Below are 20178 nucleotides of genomic sequence, written 5' to 3' on the forward strand. Positions count from 1 at the left end.
AGGAGGCTACTGGTGGTGGTGGTGAGAGACCACATGCAACTGCAGCAAGTCTGGGCCTACTTTGGCGCAGACACTGGGGAGCCAAGGGGACATCCATCTGCCTGCTCTACAGCAGGCAGGGGTTAGCAGATCCCCCAGAGAGGCTCTGAAAGTCTTACAGTCCAGAAGTATGGAAGACAAGAGAGAGGTGGAAGAGAAAGGCAGGGAAAGCAAACACTGGCCATGGTTTCAGAGAGCCCCACCAGCCCTCCTTCAGAAGGGCAGCACTGGTTGCTCAGCATCTCTGAATTTGATGGCCAGGAGCTCTGTCCTCAGTCCAGCATCAGCTTCTGGGTTCCTGGGAGTCCTCGTGAGGGCTGCACCAGTGGCTTTAGCAGGGACGGCATCGGCTGCCACCGTAGCGGTTGGTGATGCAGGAGAGGTCAAAGCCCCCAGAATTGATGGGGACTCCCTCAGAGCTGAGGATGTTGCCAACAGCAGCAGAGGTGGAAGATCCCACCACAGTGTTCTGTGGGAAGGAGCTGAGGATGGGCCCAGGCAGGGTCACCACCACGGGCGAGGGCTGGATGAACACGGTGGAGTCCTGGCACTGCCTGACACAGGGCTCATTGCAGCTGCTGCCCAGCGGGGTGGGGCCACAGGGCTGGCAGGGCTGGCACCGGGTGTAGCAGGACATGGCTTGGGGCTGGAGGTGCACCTGAGAGAGAGGGAAGGGAAGGAAGCAGAGCACAGGCACATGTGAGGAGCCATCAGCCGCGAATCTATCATCCTGCTGCAAGAATTGCAATGGTACCTGCTTAAGCCAGAAGGGAGAAACTGGGTAATGAGAGAAAGGGGTTTTCAGCCTCACCCTGACACAGTACTGCAAAGTTGCAATATGTCTTCAATAAAGAGCTCCCTCAGCCAAATCCTGACACTAAGTTAGAATTTAGTTCTTCTCTGACCCCTCAGCAGCAGCAGCACTAAGACCTCTCACAGGCTATAGGAACATGCATCTGCTTCTCCAGAAAAGGACAGGGGAAAGGGCTTTGGACTTACCTGGATCCCAAGGAGAAGGAGGCAGGAGAAGTGAATGAGAGAGCATGAATTCTGGCTGGCTTTTATAGTCACTCTGGGTTGCCCCAGGCCCAGAGGTGGCTTCTATGAAAGTGATAATTTCTTAAGGTGCTCATGATGTATGGAAAGCATCCCAGCTAATGACATGGGCTGGGTGCTTGTTTTCCATGTTGCCACCTTTTCATTTCCTGGCTTATTCATAGACATTTCTTCATGGAGGCTTCTTCTGAGTGCTGAGATTGAGACGCCTCAGGATTTCCAGGGCAGGAATGTGTCAGTGTCTGCAGAATCCTCCGCTCAAGCGCTGGATGGATGCATGCAGGGAAATGAGATTGGCCTGGAGCTCACTGGTGATGTTGCCTGTGGCCTTGTTGATTGCAAGGGGTGCAGCTGCTCTCAGGGCTTCAACCCTTGACTGGTCACCTAAAGATATGCCATGATATCATTGCAAAATGATATGATATGCCATGTCTCTTTCCTCCATTCCTCCCAACTTGCTCCACTGTTCATTTGTGTTCAGAATCTCAGGCATTTGGGCTGCACTGTTGGGTTTCATTCTCTTGCTCTTAGAGCTCTCCTTTTGTCCTCCCAAGAAGGCAAAATTCTCAAGTCATCTGGGCAATGTGAGACAGTGCTTGGTCACCCTCAACAATAAGGGCTTTCCTATGTTTCACACCAGTGTTCCAGCCTGTGCTTGTTTCCTGTGGTTCCATCACTGGGCCCCTCAGAGAAGTGCCTAGCTCTGTTTGCCTTGCACCCTCTGGATTTGGGCTGCATGGCAAGGTTTTGGTTGTGGGGGAGCCAACACCAGATGGATTTAAGACTCATCCACCACTGGCCAAGGCTGAGCTCATCAGCGATGGTGGAAGCACCTTTGGGATAACATGTTTGGGAAGAGAGAAAACATCTACTGTGGAACAGCAGCCGGAAGAGAGGGGAGAGACAATGTGAGAGAAACAACCCTCAGTGAGGGATCTCAGTGAAGACGGGAGGTAGGTGCTCCAAGTGTCCCCATAAAAGCTCATGCTGGATCAGGCTCCTGTCAGGGCCTGTGGCCATATGAGTGACAGGCCCATGCTAGCACAGGTTTGCAGGCAGGACTTGTGAAGAACTGTAGCCCATGTGCAAAATTCACATTGGAGAAGTTTTGGGGGTACTGTCTCCCATAGGCCATAGGGCAAGTGTGTGAGAGTTCCTTCTCCTAAGCACAAAAGAGCCACAGAGACATGTTGAACTGACCACAACTCCAAATCCCTGTCATTTGGAGAGGAGAAAATTAGCAGTGAAGTTGAGCTGAAGAAGAAGGGACCAGTGGGGGGGGAAGGTGGTTTTGGATTTTAGGTTTATTTCTCATTGCCCTACACTGACTGGATTGCAATAAATCAAATTAATTTCCCCGATGTGAGTTGGGTTTTCCCATGAGGGTAATTGATGAGTGATCTTTCCTGTCCTTATATAGACCCAGAAGCCTCCTGTATTTTCTCTCCTCTGTCCAGCTGAGCAGAGGGAGTGATGGAACAGAACCATCACAGAAGACCACTGGAATCAGCTGAGTGGTCCGTTGGGGTGAGATCTCCTTTTAGAGAAAGCAAAGAAGGAGAAAGGGTTTCAGACTGACCTAATTCCCAAAGGAGAAGGAGGCAAGAGAAGGGGATGAGAGAGAAAAGATCTGGGCTGGCTTTCACCATGGACTTTTACTGACTCAGGCTGCCAGAGGTATCCCTTCTGGAGGTGATCATTTTCTGACAAATTCATCTTGAATGCAAACCATCTCATTTAATGCTGTGAGTTGTGGTTTGGCTTCTTAAATTGCTGTGTTTTCACTTCCTGCTTTATTTCTGGCACATTCCTCAATGAAGGCATCTTTTGCATGACAAGATGAGAGGCCCAAGCATTTCTGCATCAAAACACATCAGCGTCAGCACAGGACTCATGCCACATGCTGCAGGAATCCATTAAAAGTAAATTATGTCAGTCTGGGTCACTCCATTGGGATCTCAGGGGCCTTGGTCTCAAAGAAGTGGCCTTATTCCTGGGTTTGACTGTATCCCACCAAACACAGAGCCCAGGACAATTCAGGTGGCTGACTTTGCCTTCTCCTGTCATGCACCAGGGATACAGAAAGGGGGAGAAAAGGTGGAAGGTTTTATTCAGCTGTAAGAAGAAAAGGCAAATGGCATAATAAAGGGGCTTCCATAAGGACAAAGGTGACAAAAGGAAGAGTAAGGAAAGTGTAGGACTGCAGCTGAATGAGACAAGGGCCCTGGTGACACAGGATAGAGAAAAAGCTGAAGTGCTGAAGGCCTTCTTTGCCTCAGTCCTGATTAGCAAGACTGGCCTTAAGGAATACCAGATGTAGACTGGGGGTAAAGTCAGGATCAGGGAACACACGTCCTTGATGGAAGATCAGGGCAGTGAATCCTTAGCAAACTGCACATATTTAGTCCCTGTTGGAATGTACACACAAGTGGTAAGGGGACTGGCTCCTGTCATTGTCAGGTCACTCTTGGTTACATTCAGCTGAGCATGGTGACTGGATACTGGAGCAAAGCAAATGCCACTTGTGTCTTCAAAAAGGGGGAAAGGAGAACCCAGGGAGCTACAGCCTTCTCAGCCTCATCTTAGCCCCTTAGAAGGTGATGGAGCAGGTAGTCCTGGAAAGCTCTCCTAATCAAGGCTTGTCAGGCATGAAAAAGTCACCAGGGACGGGTCAGTGTGGATTCACCAAGGGGAAGTTATGCCTGATCTTCTTGACAAAGTGCTGTGGTGATATGACAGAATGGTGAGGAAGAAAGAATGGTGGATCTTCTCTGCCTGGATGTGAGCAAAGCCTTTGACACTTTGTGTGGATTCCTGTAGGAGCCTCACAGAGAAGCTGTTGATGTTGGATGAGACAGTGAGGGAGAATGAAAATTGACTGGCCAGGCATAGGGATCAGTGATCAGCAGCACAAAATAAAGTTGGAGACCAGTGACTGGTGGTGCATCCAAATGGTCAGGACTTCATGGGTCCTGTTTATCAACTTCACTGGTGGTGTGGTTGATGGGACAGAGTGGACCCTCAGCAGGTTTGCAGACAACACCAAACTGGGAAGAGAGGTTTATGCATCAGAGAGTCAGGCCAGCATCCAGAGGGACCTCAGCAAGCAGGAGAAACGGGCTGATTGGGAAATTCATGCAATTGAAAAGGAAAGTGCAAATTCCCTTGTGTCAAAGAAGTCCAACAGTGTCTCCAGCTCCATTAAACCAGGTGTTGCCAGGAGCTCAAGAGAGGTGACTGCTCCCCTTTATGCAGCACTGTGGGAGAAAACAGCTGCAGTGGCCTCCTCTGCTGCCCTTCCTTTGTGACCATATTGGTGACAAAAAGGATCAGTAAGAGAGGGGTAAGGTGAGTGGAAAATTGTCTGGCCTACCAGGCCCAAAGAATTGTGGCCATTGCTTGAAACCCCAGCTGGCAGACAGCTCTGGGGTCCCTCAGGGGTCAGCAGTAGGATCACTAGTGTTGCATGTTACCACGAATGTTGTGAATAGTGGGAAGGAGGACACTCTCCACAAGTTTGGAGGTGACATCAAACAACCAAGAACAGGCAGTGAACTGGCCTCTGTTGCCCAAGTTGTTCCCAGAAAATCCTGGAACCACCTGTGGAAAGGAAACAAGGAACACAGACTAGACAGACTCTGGAAGCCCCCCCCCCCCCCCCCCCCCCCCCCCCCCCCCCCCCCCCCCCCTCCCCCCCCCCCCCCCCCCCGCCCCCCCCCCCCCCCCCCCCCCCCCCCCCCCCCTTCCCCCCCCTTTTCCCCCCTCCCCCTGCCCCTGCCCCTCCCCCCCCCTGTCCCCCCCCCGCTGCCTTTGTTGGGGGGGGCGGGGGAAAGCCCCCCCCCCCGCCCCCCCCCCCCCCCTCCGGGCGTGCCCCCCCCCCCCGCCCTGGCGCCCCCCCCCCCCCCGCGCCTGTTTTCTTTTTTTTCTCTCTTCTTCTTTTTTCTTTTTTTTTTTCCCTGTTCTTCTGTCTGTTTCTGTTTCTTTTTTCTCTTTTTTTTTGGTTTTTTTTTTTGGGAGGGGGGGTGCTTTTTTCTTCCCGCCCCTTGTGTGTGCTTGCCCCGCCCCTCTTCTTTGGCCGCCCGGCGGCCCCAGCGCGTCAGAGCCTCACCCCCGAGGCGGAGCTGGCGGCGATGGAGAGAGAGGAGAGGAGAGAAAAGGAGGCGGCACAGTCAGAGCACAGAGCCGGGGCTCAGGGGCACAGCGAGGCTCGGCCGGCGGAGCGGCGCCATGCGGCGGGCTCGGGGCGCGGGGCTGGCGGCGCTGGCCGCGCTGCTCATCGGTGCGTGGGGCTGGGGTGATCCCGCAGGTGCCCGGAGGCTGCCGCCCTGCCTGGCTTCTTCACAGAGCTGTTCTCGAGAGCTGTTCTCCCGTTCATCCCTCCTTCATGCTATAGTCCCTCAGAAACATCCTGACTCTATTCTATGTTCAACCCTGCACACGCGTTCCATTCCTCTCCTTCTTTATTATACACAAAGTCAGTCCTTACCCCTTCTAACGTTTTTTCTTTTCTTTTTGTGCTTTCGCCCACATCCTCCTATTTTCCAGTAACTACAGTGATTCTTCCTGTCATTCCCTCATTCATCTCTCCACAAACCATTCATGGACACTTCCATTCCTGCTAATCTTGAAATCCCTTCAGTCCTGTTTATTTCATCATCTCTGTACGTTCTAGACTGTTTCTGTGAGATTTGTACATTTCTGTAGGTAGTGAAGAATTTCAAGTGATTTGTTCTTTTCTGCTCGTGCAGTAGCTGTGGCCAGAGCCCAGGTAGAGCAGGAGCCATTCACGGAGACCACCGAGGGCACCGGCATCAACATCACCTGCTCACATCCCCAAATCCAGACCAGTGATTGGATCCAGTGGTACCGTCTGCTCCCTGGACAAGGACCTGAACTCCTCACACTCACTATGAAAGAGTCCAAAGAGCTTCCGGACAATGCAGGACAGCTGTTGGTGTCGGCAGATCGGAGTTCCAGCTCGCTGTGGCTCGCTGAGCCCCGGCGCGGGGACGCGGCCGTGTATTACTGCGCGCTGGGGGCCACGGGCAGAGGAGCCGGGGCTGCGGCCGGGCACGAACCGCCGCGGGCGGGGCCGGCCGGGGCCAGCAGGGGGCGCTGCCGCTCCGCCCGCCGGGCTCCCGGCCCGCGCCTCCGCAGCTCCTTCCTCTGCCCCGAGCCCGCAGCACCGACAGGGCACAGCCCCGCACGGCCCCGCATGACCCCCAACGCGCCTCACAACCCACCCACAACCTGCGCTCACACAGTCCCCACACACAGCCCGGCCTCCCCTCCGGCCACGGCGGCTGCTGCTGCTCTCAGGCTGCTTTGCAAAGCAAAAAGCTGCTCCTTGAGAGCGCCAGGGCTGGGAGCTGACAAAGCAGCTGCACTGACAGGCACACAGGGGCTAATTCATGGAGTGCTGTCGGATCAGAAGGTCAATGCATGAGAGGGGTTTGCATTGATAAAGTGATAAAGAAATCCCTGTCCTTGCAGAAATCTCTCTTTCCATACTGCAAGGTGCATTCTTACCTGGCTGTGTAAGGCAGGTGTACTTCTAATGCCACCTGAGGATGGAATTCACTTCTCTACATTTCGTTCTCATCCTCAGGTGTCCACAAACGCCCTTGGATGTGCATTCAGCATCTTCCTGCAATAGCAGAACATGCGGAAGGGGAAACAATAAATCGGTTGGAGGAGAGGAGCAATTCAAATCTCCTGAGGACACTGTCACACTCACCTTTCCCCCAAAACTGATTGGTCCCTTTCCCTTCACGTCAGTAACATCTCACGTATACTGAAAAGAAAATGCCAGGGTTTAGCAATGCTGCAAGTGTTGGAGGGAGACACTTGAAAGACGGAGCTCCACATGAGGTTTCCCTCCAGAGACTTGCTCTAGAGAACCCATTTCCTTTGAGGACAGGAGCTTTGCAGCATCTTCAGGGGCTCCTTGGGCCGAGCAAGTTCAGCTGAGGCCACAATCAGGGCATGTGAAAGGTGAGAGTGTCTGGTTCTCTAAGGCTCACATCAGGACCATTTTCCTTTCCAAGGGAAGGACAAGGAAAAGGGAAAGTGATGAACAAAGCACACAATGACACCAATCGGGCAGTAACTGATAAGGGGAGAAAGAGAGAGCTCGGAGCTCTCCAGCTTCTAATTGATGGGCCATTAGGAAACTGCTGTGAATTGGCTCAGGCTGAGCTTTGTCAGTGACAGGAAGGGACAAGAGGAACATGAGAATAATGGAGGTTTGAGGGGGTCTTGTGGGGTTAGGGAGCACCCACCAAGGAATGCTTGTGAGGCTGTGCCGCCTCCAGCCATGGGGTTCTCCAAAAGCCATCTGGAGCTGGAGATTAACAGTGACCCCACAGGTCTGAGGACACCTCGGGAGGGTGAGAAACCTCAGCAGGGAAGAAGCCCCTGAGCTCCTGAATGCCCAGGCCTGGCTGTGCAGCAGAGCTGCCCATTGCAGCTGCGGAGGTGAGGACTCCACTGCCAGCTGAGCGGGAACAGCCCCTTCCCATCACTGATGCCCCAGGGGCACGGAATGCTCACAATGCCAACGGCTGAGGGAGCCTCGGGGGCTGCTGCGGGAGGAGCCAGAAACGCGCAAGGAGCATTTCAGGCACGGCAAGGGCAGGTCATTGCTCTGCCTGCTGCCGCCGCTGCTGCTCCCTTCGCTCCCGCCGAGAGGCGTTTCTGGCAGCGCTGCGCTCTCGGGGCTGGGACGTCCTTTCTGCCTCTGCCTCACTCGGCAAACACTTGGTCCCTCAGCAGCTTGGTCTCGGCATGCACCTCGCACATCTCATCCTCACCGTCTTCCTGGGCCAGCTCCTGGGTAAGTCCTGGCTTTTCCCCGAGGCACCCCTTCTTCTTCTTCCTTTCCCCAGGAAATCCTCAACAGCCTTATCAGGCTCATGCGAGGAAATATCAGCGAATAAAGGGAAAAGGCTAAGAATAATCTGCTTCTCTTTGTGGTTTTGCAAGTGTTTCCTGAAGAAGCTATTTGATTTGTAAAGGGAAAGGGAAAAGAGAGAAGTAAAACCTCAGGTCTCTTCTCTGTCTCTTCTCTCGCCTTCAGTCCATCTGCCTCTGCCTCTCTCTTCTCATCCTCCTGCAGTCACTTCAGGAGATCTCAGCTGTGTCTACAATCGAACACTCTTCCCGTTGAGATGTAAATTCCCACATTCTGTCTAACCCGCCCCGGGCACCTCACAGATTTTCATACCATTACATGATCAGGGTGTTCCATTCTGCCTCCAGGCTGACACAGCTCTGCCACAGCCCCCCGTGTTCACTGGCATGGACACAACCAGGGCTCCCTCTTCCCAAGCTCAGCTCTGTGTGTGCTCAGGAGCTTTCAGGCGTGACAGGGATGGGGAAGCAGGATGAACCTTTCTGCTGTACCTCGCTGGGCACCTCAGGCAGCTGGAGGGCTGCTGGTTCCAGCACACAAAGTTCACGCATGACAGGCTGTGCCCTGGTCCTTTAAGCAGAGGGAGCAGGAGCAGGGACACAGCCCAGTTCTCCTTTTGGTGATGCAGAGCAGAGAGCTCCAAACTCCTGCCCAAAATCTCTCAGGACTCTGCTACAGGGCAGGGAGCTTTCTCCACCAGGGGTTTTCGTTCACTTTGATTGACTTCCCATTGTCCTTCCCTGTGGAGCTGCTCACCATCACTTTCTTCCAGGCACCACGGGGCAGGACACGGTCACCCAGGAAGATGGACCAGTCACGGTGAAGCAGGGACACCCCTTCCACACCACCTGCAAATACCACACCAGTGCTTTTACTGCCTTGCTGTGGTACCAGCTGAGGAAAGGCCAAGCCCCAGAGCTGATCTCCTATCAAGCAGGGACTGGCCCCAAGCGCAGCGGCCGTTTCACCACGTACCTGAACACCACGGGCAAATCCAGTGTCCTGCAGCTGGAGGAAGTGGAGCTCTCTGACTCTGCCTTGTACCTCTGTGCTGTGCAAGACACCCAGGTGCAGGCAGCTTCCTCAGCTGTGCAACAACCCAGGGCAGGGAGGGGATGTGTCAGGGCAAGGCTGAGCTTGGGAAAGGGACTCTGATCTCACCCTGATGCTCTTCAAGCAGAAGTTGCATCCACATGTGTGTACAGTGGTCTGATGGTTTTGACCCCATCCACCCTAGCACTTCCCTGAGGAAAATTTTTGATCTGTGCATTGTGCAGTCTCTAAGTAAAAAAGAAAAATATCCCCTGTGCTTGCCTGGGGCCTTGTCCTCCCACACTCCAGCCCTGCTGCTTCTGGCCCCACATGTCCCTCAGCAGAGCCCAGGGCTGGCTGTGTGTCCCGGCCTTGTGAGCTCTTGGAGCAGCCCCGTTTGCACGGACACGTGAGAAGCACGGATTTGTCTGTGGCTCCACCCTGGAGAGCACAGCCCTGGGTCTGTCCGTGTGTGTCCCTGATCGGGAGGGAATGTCCTGACCATGCCAGGGACACCGAGCACTGCCCTGGCCATGAACAGCACAGAGCAGCGGCCGCCCAGGCTCACAAACAGCCTGAGAGCAGCCGAGCGGGGCCGGCAGCCGCCCGCTGCAGGTGTGTGCAGGGTGGATCTGCTTCCCAGGCGCTGTCGCTGGTGTGTGCGATGGGACACAGCTGTCCCTTGTCCCTGGCCATGCCAAAGGTCCTCGCGTCGCTGGTTGTGCCGGTGCCGTGAGAGGCGGGGGCTGAGGCCGGCCGGGGCGGAGCTGGCGGCGGCGCAGAGGAGGCGGCACGGCCGCAGCAGAGCCGGGGCTCAGGGGCACAGCGAGGCTCGGCCGGCGGAGCGGCGCCATGCGGCGGGCTCGGGGCGCGGGGCTGGCGGCGCTGGCCGCGCTGCTCATCGGTGCGTGGGGAAAGCAGTAGTGGGGGTGGTCGGGGGGCTGTGTGAGACCCCGCTCGCCCTAAGATTCATCTCTTACCCTGCTTCTCCTTCCCAGTTCTTGTTTGCTCTCTGTCCCCTCCTCTGCCGTCATAGGGGTTTTTTGCCTCAGTGAAATCCTTCCCAGCGAATTTGCCTATGCTACTCCAATTTTCCATCCATCCATCTATCCATCGATCCATCCAAGCAAATCTATTTTCTTCATCCCTTTCTCCTCTTAAAAATTTCAATTGTCCTTTAAAACATCCATCATCGATTCTTGTTCCCTACCAAACCCGCTCAGAGAAATAATCTCTCCATACTTTATTATAAGAACCCATCCCAGTTAACGCTGTTCTTTCTGTCTACTGCTCCCATGTCCGAATGCATGGCATTTTCTGATAAAGAAAAGTGATTGTTGTTTTCTCCACGGCAGTAACTGTGGCCAGAGCCCAGGTAGAGCAGGAGCCCTCACTGGAGACCATCGAGGGCACCGGCGTCAACATCACCTGCTCACATCCCCAAATCCAGACCAGCCAATCGATCTACTGGTACCGTCAACTCCCTGGCCGAGGACCCGAACTCTTCGTGAGCATTCACAAAGACTCGAAAAAGCTGCCGGGCACTGCGGGCCATGTGTGGGTGTCGGCAGATCGGCGGTGGAGCGCGCTGTGTTTCGCTGAGCCCCGGCGCGGGGACGCGGCCGTGTATTACTGCGCGCTGGGGGCCACGGGCAGAGGAGCCGGGGCTGCGGCCGGGCACGAACCGCCGCGGGCGGGGCCGGCCGGGGCCAGCAGGGGGCGCTGCCGCTCCGCCCGCCGGGCTCCCGGCCCGCGCCTCCGCAGCTCCTTCCTCTGCCCCGAGCCCGCAGCACCGACAGCGCCAAGGGCAGCCAAAGGCCCACACACTCCGGGCCTGCTCGCCCTCACTTTCACTGCTATTGATTCGCCTCACTTCCATCACATCCCTGAGCCTCCCTGATGCCTTGCTGGGAATCAAGCAGCACCCAGAGCTGGAGAAGTAATCAAAGAACTCCTCCTGCACACACGGTTTCACAGTACCACAAACACACTCTGGAGCTTGCACACACCCAAAGAGTAACTCATAGCTCGGCATTTATGAAGAGGTGTGTGCAAACACATTTCCAAAGGACACCCAGGCACAGATACTTCTACTTCTGCCACATCCTCTCTGATGTGCAAACACGCACGCTCGCTCCTATTCCTGCTCCTGCACCCAAGTCTGTGCATGCACATCTATGTCAACACTCCTGTCCAGACATGTGTGCAGATAAAGCACATCCCAACATGGATCTATTGCCACACTCTTCCATATACACCTTCTCCTTTCTTCCCTCCTCAGCTCATTCTGATGGTCACTGGTTTTTGCTTCCCCATGTGTCGGCCTTAGGCTGCTGGTTCTGACCCTGCCCTGTTTAAATTGCCTTCAGGAAAGTATTCATGCCTCTCTGGACATCTTACCCTGTGTTCATCCTGTGAGTATCCAAACCATGTCAGGGCCTCTCCTGACTCCTTGTCCTTCCCCACAAGTCTCCAGCCCTGCTGCAGTTGTTCCCGGGTTACCTCAGCAGCGTCCATGGCTGATTGTGTCCTTGCCTGTGCTGCTGGTTTGTGTGCACTTGTGTTCAGGCAGGGTCCACAGAAATCCATGTGGGAGCAGAAATTCGTGCATGAATCGCCCCCGATGTGCAGGACCATCTCTGTGTGTGTGTGTGTCTGTGTGTGTGTCCTAATGTGTTACTCAACCAGTGAAATGCGTTGATCACACTGCAGACACTCTCCTCTGCTCAGCCCTGAGCATCACCGAGCACCATTTGCCCAGACTCAGAAGGAGCCCAGGTGTAATTGGACAATGACGCAGCAGCCTGGAGGAGATTTGTCCAGGGAAGAGCAGCTGAAATGCAGTCCCTGCTTCTCGAGCGCTCCTTAACCAGCTGCTCTAAACACACACACACAGACTCACGGACAGATGGACACACAGATAGGTCTGTCCAGGCCCGTGCACAGCTGCTCGCCCCTGAGCTGGATCACGTTGCTTTCGTGGACACAGAGAAAGGCTGAGGCTTTTGCCCACGTCCTTTATCCATGTGTGTGGGTTTCTTTCCAGTGCCCTGAAGGACAATTCGGGAGTCCCCACATGACAGCAAAGGGACAATGCGAGGGAACAGATTATGGGAGCGAAGGACACCCAGGCACTGTCAATCCTGAGCTCCACGGTCCCAGCCCGATCCCTGCCCCCCAGGCCGGCCCCGCCGCTGCCGACGTGCAGAGAGCCGAGCGCCGCCCCGCAGGCACCGCGCTCGCCTCCCCTCCGTTCCCTGCCAGGACTCGGCGAGAGCCCGAGCGGCAGCGGCGCAGGGCTGAGCCCCGGGGCGGAGCTGGCGGCGGCGCAGAGGAGGCGGCACGGCCGCAGCAGAGCCGGGGCTCAGGGGCACAGCGAGGCTCGGCCGGCGGAGCGGCGCCATGCGGCGGGCTCGGGGCGCGGGGCTGGCGGCGCTGGCCGCGCTGCTCATCGGTGCGTGGCAGTGGAGGTGGAGGTGGCGGAGGCAGGGGCTGTGTCTGGGTCTGCCTGGGATAAGCATTGGGCTCGGCATTTGTCTCTGGCACTCCTGCTCCTCTGTGCTTCTTTTTCAGTCACTGCCCTCAACCCTCCTCTCCTCAATGAATCCTTTCTCTCTCTGCTTGCTTGATTGACTACTCCATTTATTTAGGCATTCATTGATTCATGCAATCATCTACCCATCCATGCATTTCAGCCAATCTCTTTTCCTCATTCTAGTTTCCCCTTTCCGCAGTCTGACACTTCTCCAAATTATGCTATATTCTTGTTTCCAAGTAATTACTCTCGAAGAAAATGTCTCTCCTTGCTTTATTCTACGAATGTCTCAGATACCTGTGGGCTGTCCTCTGCCGTCTTCCCCCTTCACGTGCACGGCATTTGCTGCTGATGGAAAAGTGATCGTGCTTTTGTCTGTGGCAGTGGCTGTGGCCAGAGCCCAGGTAGAGCAGGAGCCCTCACTGGAGACCACCGAGGGCACCGGCATCAACATCACCTGCTCACATCCCCAAATCAAGACCAGCGATTACATCTACTGGTACCGACGGCTCCCAGGCAAAGGACCTGAACTCTTTGTGAGCACCCTCAAAGACTCCAAAGAGCTGCCGGACAATGCAGGATCGCTGTTGGTGTCGGCAGATCGGAGTTCCAGCTCGCTGTGGCTCGCTGAGCCCCGGCGCGGGGACGCGGCCGTGTATTACTGCGCGCTGGGGGCCACGGGCAGAGGAGCCGGGGCTGCGGCCGGGCACGAACCGCCGCGGGCGGGGCCGGCCGGGGCCAGCAGGGGGCGCTGCCGCTCCGCCCGCCGGGGCCGCCGAGCCCCGCTCGTCCCGGGCTGCCGGGGCGCTGCCGCCACCAGAACCGACACCGGCACCTGCACTGGACATCGGCACCGACACCGACAACAGCACTTTCACTGACACCGGCATTGACACCGACACCAGCACCGGCAATGGCAGCTCCACCTTGGCGTCACCAACCTCCCTCAGCCCCTCTTCTCAGCACTGCCTTAATGAGCTTTTTCCCCAGCTGCCTGAACTCCCTAGCAGCAATCCCATCCAATCCCACAGTCCTGTGAGACTCTAAGTAGCTTAGCAAATCTTTAACTTCCTCCGTCTGCATTACAGGGGTTCCATGCTGCTGGCCTTCCCAGACCCCCAGATCAGGAGGCCAGTTGTCCTGATGATAATCAATCTTGATGATAATCAATCCTGCTCTTGAAGCTGAGGCAAAGAACCTGCTAAGCACCTCAGCCGTTCTCTTGTCTTTGGTGAATATATTCCCCATGAGAGCGGACTGAGCACAGAAGAAACAAACCACTGCTGAAACATTTATCCTGTGGGTAACTTAGAGAAAGAGAAAGAGAAAGGGAATGGGAAACAGACTCACCTGTTTGCCATACTCAGAAGGAGCCTTTGTGTAGCTAAACAATGATGCAGCAGCCTACAGGAGATTTGTCCACGGTACAGGTGCTGAAATGCAGTCCCTGCTTCCTGAGCCCTCCTTTTCCACCTGCTCTAAACATCACACTCTGCTACTGCCAATTGCCAGGCCCAATATGGAGGTTTTCACCCAAGTTTGGATTTTTCGTTTAATTCCATTTGAAATGCTGAGAGTGTAAAAGCATGGCTGGGAGTGCTCACAAACACACATACACACGGACACACAGACACACGGAAACATAGACACACGGACACAGAGACACACAGACAGATCTCGCCAGGCCAGTGCACAGCTGCTCGCCCCTGAGCTACATCACATTGGTTTCACGGACACGGAGAAAGGCTGAGGCTTTTGCCCACGTCCTGTATCCGTGTGTGTGGGTTTCTTTCCACAGCCCTGAAGGACAATTCGGGAGTCCCCACATGACAGCAAAGGGAGAATGCGAGGGAACAGATTATGGGAGCGAAGGACACCCAGGCACTGTCAATCCTGAGCTCCACGGTCCCAGCCCGATCCCTGCCCCCCAGGCCGGCCCCGCCGCTGCCGACGTGCAGAGAGCCGAGCGCCGCCCCGCAGGCACCGCGCTCGCCTCCCCTCCGTTCCCTGCCAGGACTCGGCGAGAGCCCGAGCGGCAGCGGCGCAGGGCTGAGCCCCGGGGCGGAGCTGGCGGCGGCGCAGAGGAGGCGGCACGGCCGCAGCAGAGCCGGGGCTCAGGGGCACAGCGAGGCTCGGCCGGCGGAGCGGCGCCATGCGGCGGGCTCGGGGCGCGGGGCCGGCGGCGCTGGCCGCGCTGCTCATCGGTGCGCGGGGGCTGGCGGTGGAGGTGGCGGAGGCAGGGGCTGTGTCTGGGTCTGCCTGGGATAAGCATTGGGCTCGGCATTTGTCTCTGGCACTCCTGCTCTTCCTTGCTACTTTTTCACCCTCTGCCCTCAACCCGCCTTTCCTCAATGAATCCGTTCTCTTCCAGCTTCCCCTGCTCTACTACTCCATTGCTTCAGTCATTCATGGACTTATCCAAACATTTACTCATGCACGCATTTCAGACAATCTCTTTTCCTCATTCCAGTCTCGCCTTCTGCAGTTTGACACTTCTCCCACATTCTTACTTTCACAAAATACACCAAATTAGTATTTCCATGTAATTTCTTTCAGAGAAATGGTCTCTCCATCATTTATTCTCAAAACATCCCAGCTACCTCTTGTCTGTCCTCCTCTGTCCTCTTCCGTCTCTGCGTGCACGGCGTTTGCTGCTGATGGAAAGTGATTGTTCTTTTCTCCGTGGCAGTGGCTGTGGCCAGAGCCCAGGTAGAGCAGGAGCCCTCACTGGAGACCACCGAGGGCACCGGCATCAACATCACCTGCTCACATCCCAAAATCCAGAGCAACGAATTGATCTACTGGTACCGACAGCTCCCGGGCGGAGGACCCGCACTCCTCGTGAGCATTCACAAAGACTCGAAAAAGCTGCCGGGCAATGCAGGATCGCTGTCGGTGTCGGCAGATCGGAGTTCCAGCTCGCTGTGGCTCGCTGAGCCCCGGCGCGGGGACGCGGCCGTGTATTACTGCGCGCTGGGGCCACGGGCAGAGGAGCCGGGGCTGCGGCCGGGCACGAACCGCCGCGGGCGGGGCCGGCCGGGGCCAGCAGGGGGCGCTGCCGCTCCGCCCGCCGGGCTCCCGGCCCGCGCCTCCGCAGCTCCTTCCTCTGCCCCGAGCCCGCAGCACCGACAGCGCCAAGGGCAGCCAAAGGCCCACACACTCCGGGCCTGCTCGCCCTCACTTTCACTGCTATTGATTCTCCTCACTTCCATCACATCCCTGAGCCTCCCTGATGCCTTGCTGGGAAGAAAGCAGCACCCAGAGTTGGAAAAGTAATCAAAGAACTCCCCCTGCACATATACGGGTTCGCGGTACCACAAACACACTCTGGAGCTTGCACACACCCAAAGAGTAACTCATAGCTCGGCATTTATGAAGAGGTGTGTGCAAACACATTTCCAAAGGACACCCAGGCACAGATACTTCTACTTCTGCCACATCCTCTCTGATGTGCAAACACGCACGCTCGCTCCTATTCCTGCTCCTGCACCCAAGTCTGTGCATGCACATCTATGTCAACACTCCTGTCCAGACATGTGTGCAGATAAAGCACATCCCAACATGGATCTATTCCCACACTCTTCCATATACACCTTCTCCTTTCTTCCCTCCTCAGCTCATTCTGATGGTCACTGGTTTTTGCTTCCCCATGTGTCGGCCTTAGGCTGCTGGTTCTGACCCTGCCTTGTTTAAATTGCCTTCAGGAAAGTATTCATGCCTCTCTGGACATCTTACCCTGTGTTCATCCTGTGAGTATCCAAACCATGTCAGGGCCTCTCCTGACTCCTTGTCCTTCCCCACAAGTCTCCAGCCCTGCTGCAGTTGTTCCCGGGTTACCTAAGCAGCGTCCATGGCTGATTGTGTCCTTGCCTGTGCTGCTGGTTTGTGTGCACTTGTGTTCAGGCAGGGTCCACAGAAATCCATGTGGGAGCAGAAATTCGTGCATGAATCGCCCCCGATGTGCAGGACCATCTCTGTGTGTGTGTGTGTCTGTGTGTGTGTCCTAATGTGTTACTCAACCAGTGAAATGTGTTGATCACACTGCAGACACTCTCCTCTGCTCAGCCCTGAGCATCACCGAGCACCATTTGCCCAGACTCAAAAGTAGCCCAGGTGTAATTGGACAATGACGAAGCAGCCTGGAGATTTGTCCAGGGAAGAGCAGCTGAAATGCAGTCCCTCTTCCTGAACCCTCCTTAACCAGCTGCTCTAAACACACACACACAGACTCGCGGACAGATGGACACACAGATAGGTCTGTCCAGGCCCGTGCACAGCTGCTCGCCCCTGAGCTGGATCACGTTGCTTTCGTGGACATGAAGAAAGGCTGAGGTTTTTGCCCACGTCCTGTATCCGTGTGTGTGGGTTTCTTTCCAGTGCCCTGAAGGACAATTCGGGAGTCCCCACATGACAGCAAAGGGACAATGCGAGGGAACAGATTATGGGAGCGAAGGAAACCCAGGCACTGTCAATCCTGAGCTCCACGGTCCCAGCCCGATCCCTGCCCCCCAGGCCGGCCCCGCCGCTGCCGACGTGCAGAGAGCCGAGCGCCGCCCCGCAGGCACCGCGCTCGCCTCCCCTCCGTTCCCTGCCAGGACTCGGCGAGAGCCCGAGCGGCAGCGGCGCAGGGCTGAGCCCCGGGGCGGAGCTGGCGGCGGCGCAGAGGAGGCGGCACGGCCGCAGCAGAGCCGGGGCTCAGGGGCACAGCGAGGCTCGGCCGGCGGAGCGGCGCCATGCGGCGGGCTCGGGGCGCGGGGCTGGCGGCGCTGGCCGCGCTGCTCATCGGTGCGTTCTGTTGGCCGCTGTGGACGTCCCGTTCAGTGGCTTATGTGAGATCGGCCCCAGAGCAGAATTAATCTCTTACCTTCCTCTTCGTTTTCGATTATTGTTTAACCTCTGTCCAGTCCTCTGCCAGTGTATTTCTTTCCTCCGTAAACCATTGCTTCCCACTTTGGCTTTTTCTTCTATATCTGTATCCATCCATCCATCCATCCATCCATCCATCCATCCATCCATCCATCCATCCATCCATCCATCTATCCATCCATCCATCAGTCCATCCGTCCTTCTGCCCCTCTCTGCCACTCTGATTCTCAAAACTCCATCTGATTTACCTTTAGAACATCCCTCATAGGTTTTCATCTTCAAGCAAACACTCTCAGACAAATCATGTTGCTATACTTTATTCTTAGAACTTATCCAAGTTCACTCTGATCTGTCGTCCTCTCCCATCTCCCCTTGCATGCTATTTTGTGTAAAAGAAAACTGATTCTTCTTTTCTCACTTGCAGTGGCTGTAGCCAGAGCCCAGGTACAGCAGGAGCCATTCATGGAGACCGCTGAGGGCACCGGCATCAACATCACCTGCTCACATCCCCAAATCGAGACCGGCGATTGGATCCAGTGGTACCGTCTGCTACCTGGACAAGGACCTGAACTCCTGGTACTCACTATGAAAGAGTCCAAAGACCTGCCGGGCAGTGCAGGATCGCTGTCGGTGTCGGCAGATCGGAGTTCCAGCACGCTGTGGTTCGCTGAGCCCCGGCGCGGGGACGCGGCCGTGTATTACTGCGCGCTGGGGCCACGGGCAGAGGAGCCGGGGCTGCGGCCGGGCACGAACCGCCGCGGGCGGGGCCGGCCGGGGCCAGCAGGGGGCGCTGCCGCTCCGCCCGCCGGGGCCGCCGAGCCCCGCTCGTCCCGGGCTGCCGGGGCGCTGCCGCCACCAGAACCGACACCGGCACCAGAACCGACACGGGCGCTGACACCAGCACCGGCATTGACACTGATACCCACACCGGCACCAACAACAGCAATAAGACCAGGACCGACACCGGCAGGGACAACAGAACTGTCATTGGCAGCTCCAGTTTGGAGTCTCCGACCTCCCTCAGCCCCTCTTCTCAGCACTGCCTTAATGAGCTTTTGCTCCAGCTGCCTTATCTCCGTAGCACAAATCCCATCCAATCCCAATGTTTCGTGAGCCTCTAAGAGGCCCATCTAATCTTTAAGTTCCTCTGTCTGGATAAGAGGGGTTCCATGCCGCTTGCCCTCCCCGTCTCCCAGATCAGGAGGCCAGTTGTCCTAATGATAAACAATCCCATTCTTGAACACTGAGGCACAGAAGGTGTTATGCACGTCAGGCATTCGATCGTCTTTGGTGAATATATTTCCAATGAGAGTGGACTGAGTACAGAAGAAAACAACCTCGGCAGCGACATTTGTCATGTTGGTAATTTTGTAGCAGAAAGAGAAAGGGAAGGGGCTTCAGACCCACTTGGTTTCCCTACTCAGAAGGAGCCTTTGCGGAGCTGAGAATGATGCAGCATCCTGCAGGAGATCTGTCCAGGGTACAGGTGCTGAAAAGCAGTCCCTGCTTCCTGAGCCCTCCTTTTTCAGTTGCTCTAAACATCACACTCTGCTACTGCCAATTGCCAGCCCCAAAAGGGGAGGATTCACCCAAGTTTGTATTTTTAGTGTAATTCCATTTGATCTGTTGGGAGTGGCTCAGCATGGCTGGGAGTGCTCACCCAGACACAGACACACGGACACAGAGACACATGGACACAAGAACACACGGACAGGTCCTCCAGGCCAGCTCATTGATGCTCTCCCCTGTGCTGCATCGGATTCATTTCGTGGACAAGGGGAAAGCTGATGCTTTATGCCCACGTCCTGTATCCCTGTGAGCGAATTTCTTTCCAGTGCCCTGAAGGACAATTCGGGAGTCCCCACATGACAGCAAAGGGACAATGCGAGGGAACAGATTATGGGAGCGAAGGACACCCAGGCACTGTCAATCCTGAGCTCCACGGTCCCAGCCCGATCCCTGCCCCCCAGGCCGGCCCCGCCGCTGCCGACGTGCAGAGAGCCGAGCGCCGCCCCGCAGGCACCGCGCTCGCCTCCCCTCCGTTCCCTGCCAGGACTCGGCGAGAGCCCGAGCGGCAGCGGCGCAGGGCTGAGCCCCGGGGCGGAGCTGGCGGCGGCGCAGAGGAGGCGGCACGGCCGCAGCAGAGCCGGGGCTCAGGGGCACAGCGAGGCTCGGCCGGCGGAGCGGCGCCATGCGGCGGGCTCGGGGCGCGGGGCTGGCGGCGCTGGCCGCGCTGCTCATCGGTGCGTGGCGGTTGCAAAGGGGTCGAATCTGGGCTGGGGTGATCTCGCAGGTCCCCGGAGGCTGCTGTCCTGCCTGGCTTCTTCAATGACCTATTCCCGAGAGCTGTTCTCTTTTTTATCCCTCCCTCTTCTCCATGCCATTGTCTCTCAGAAATTTCCTGAGTCCATTCTGCGTTCATCCCAGGGCAATTATTACGTACCTCTCCTTCTTTATTTCTAGCAGAGTCAGTCCTTACTCCTTCAAATTTCTCTTCTTTTATTCTTTTTGTACTTTCTCCCACGTTCCCCCATCCTCCAGTGACTCCACCATTTTTCTGTCATTCCTGCCCTCATCTGTCTAGAAAGCAGTAATGGACACTTCCATTCCTGCTAATCTTGAAATCCCCTGGGTACTGTTTCCCCTCATCATTTCTGAACGTTCCTGCCTTTTTTTGAGGGATTTTTTTTGTGAAGTAGGGCATTGCAGGATTTCAGTTTTGTTCCTTTTTTGTTTC

General features: G+C 56.1%; 2 protein-coding genes across 2 annotated transcripts in view; one reads left to right on the forward strand and one right to left on the reverse strand.

Moving 5' to 3' along the window:
* Nucleotides 1-370: 370 nt before the first annotated feature.
* On the reverse strand, nt 371-1075 carry LOC115914039 (feather keratin Cos1-2). Its single transcript, XM_030966385.1, has 2 exons — nt 1039-1075; nt 371-678 (listed from the first exon to the last, which is right to left on the reverse strand). Exon 2 carries the CDS (start codon nt 674-676, stop codon nt 371-373), a length of 306 nt encoding a protein of 101 aa, XP_030822245.1. The 5' UTR covers nt 677-678; nt 1039-1075.
* A 6794-nt stretch (nt 1076-7869) lies between these two features.
* LOC115913994 (M1-specific T cell receptor alpha chain-like) overlaps nt 7870-20178 on the forward strand; it is a 134339-nt gene continuing 122030 nt past the window's right edge. The window contains exons 1-2 of the mRNA XM_030966327.1: nt 7870-7930; nt 8781-9061. Coding sequence (XP_030822187.1) covers nt 7882-7930; nt 8781-9061 — 330 coding nt within the window. The 5' untranslated portion in view covers nt 7870-7881. The remainder of the gene's footprint in view (nt 7931-8780; nt 9062-20178) is intronic.

Source organism: Camarhynchus parvulus, chromosome 27 (assembly GCF_901933205.1).
Source record: "Camarhynchus parvulus chromosome 27, STF_HiC, whole genome shotgun sequence".
NCBI classification, from domain to species: domain Eukaryota; kingdom Metazoa; phylum Chordata; class Aves; order Passeriformes; family Thraupidae; genus Camarhynchus; species Camarhynchus parvulus.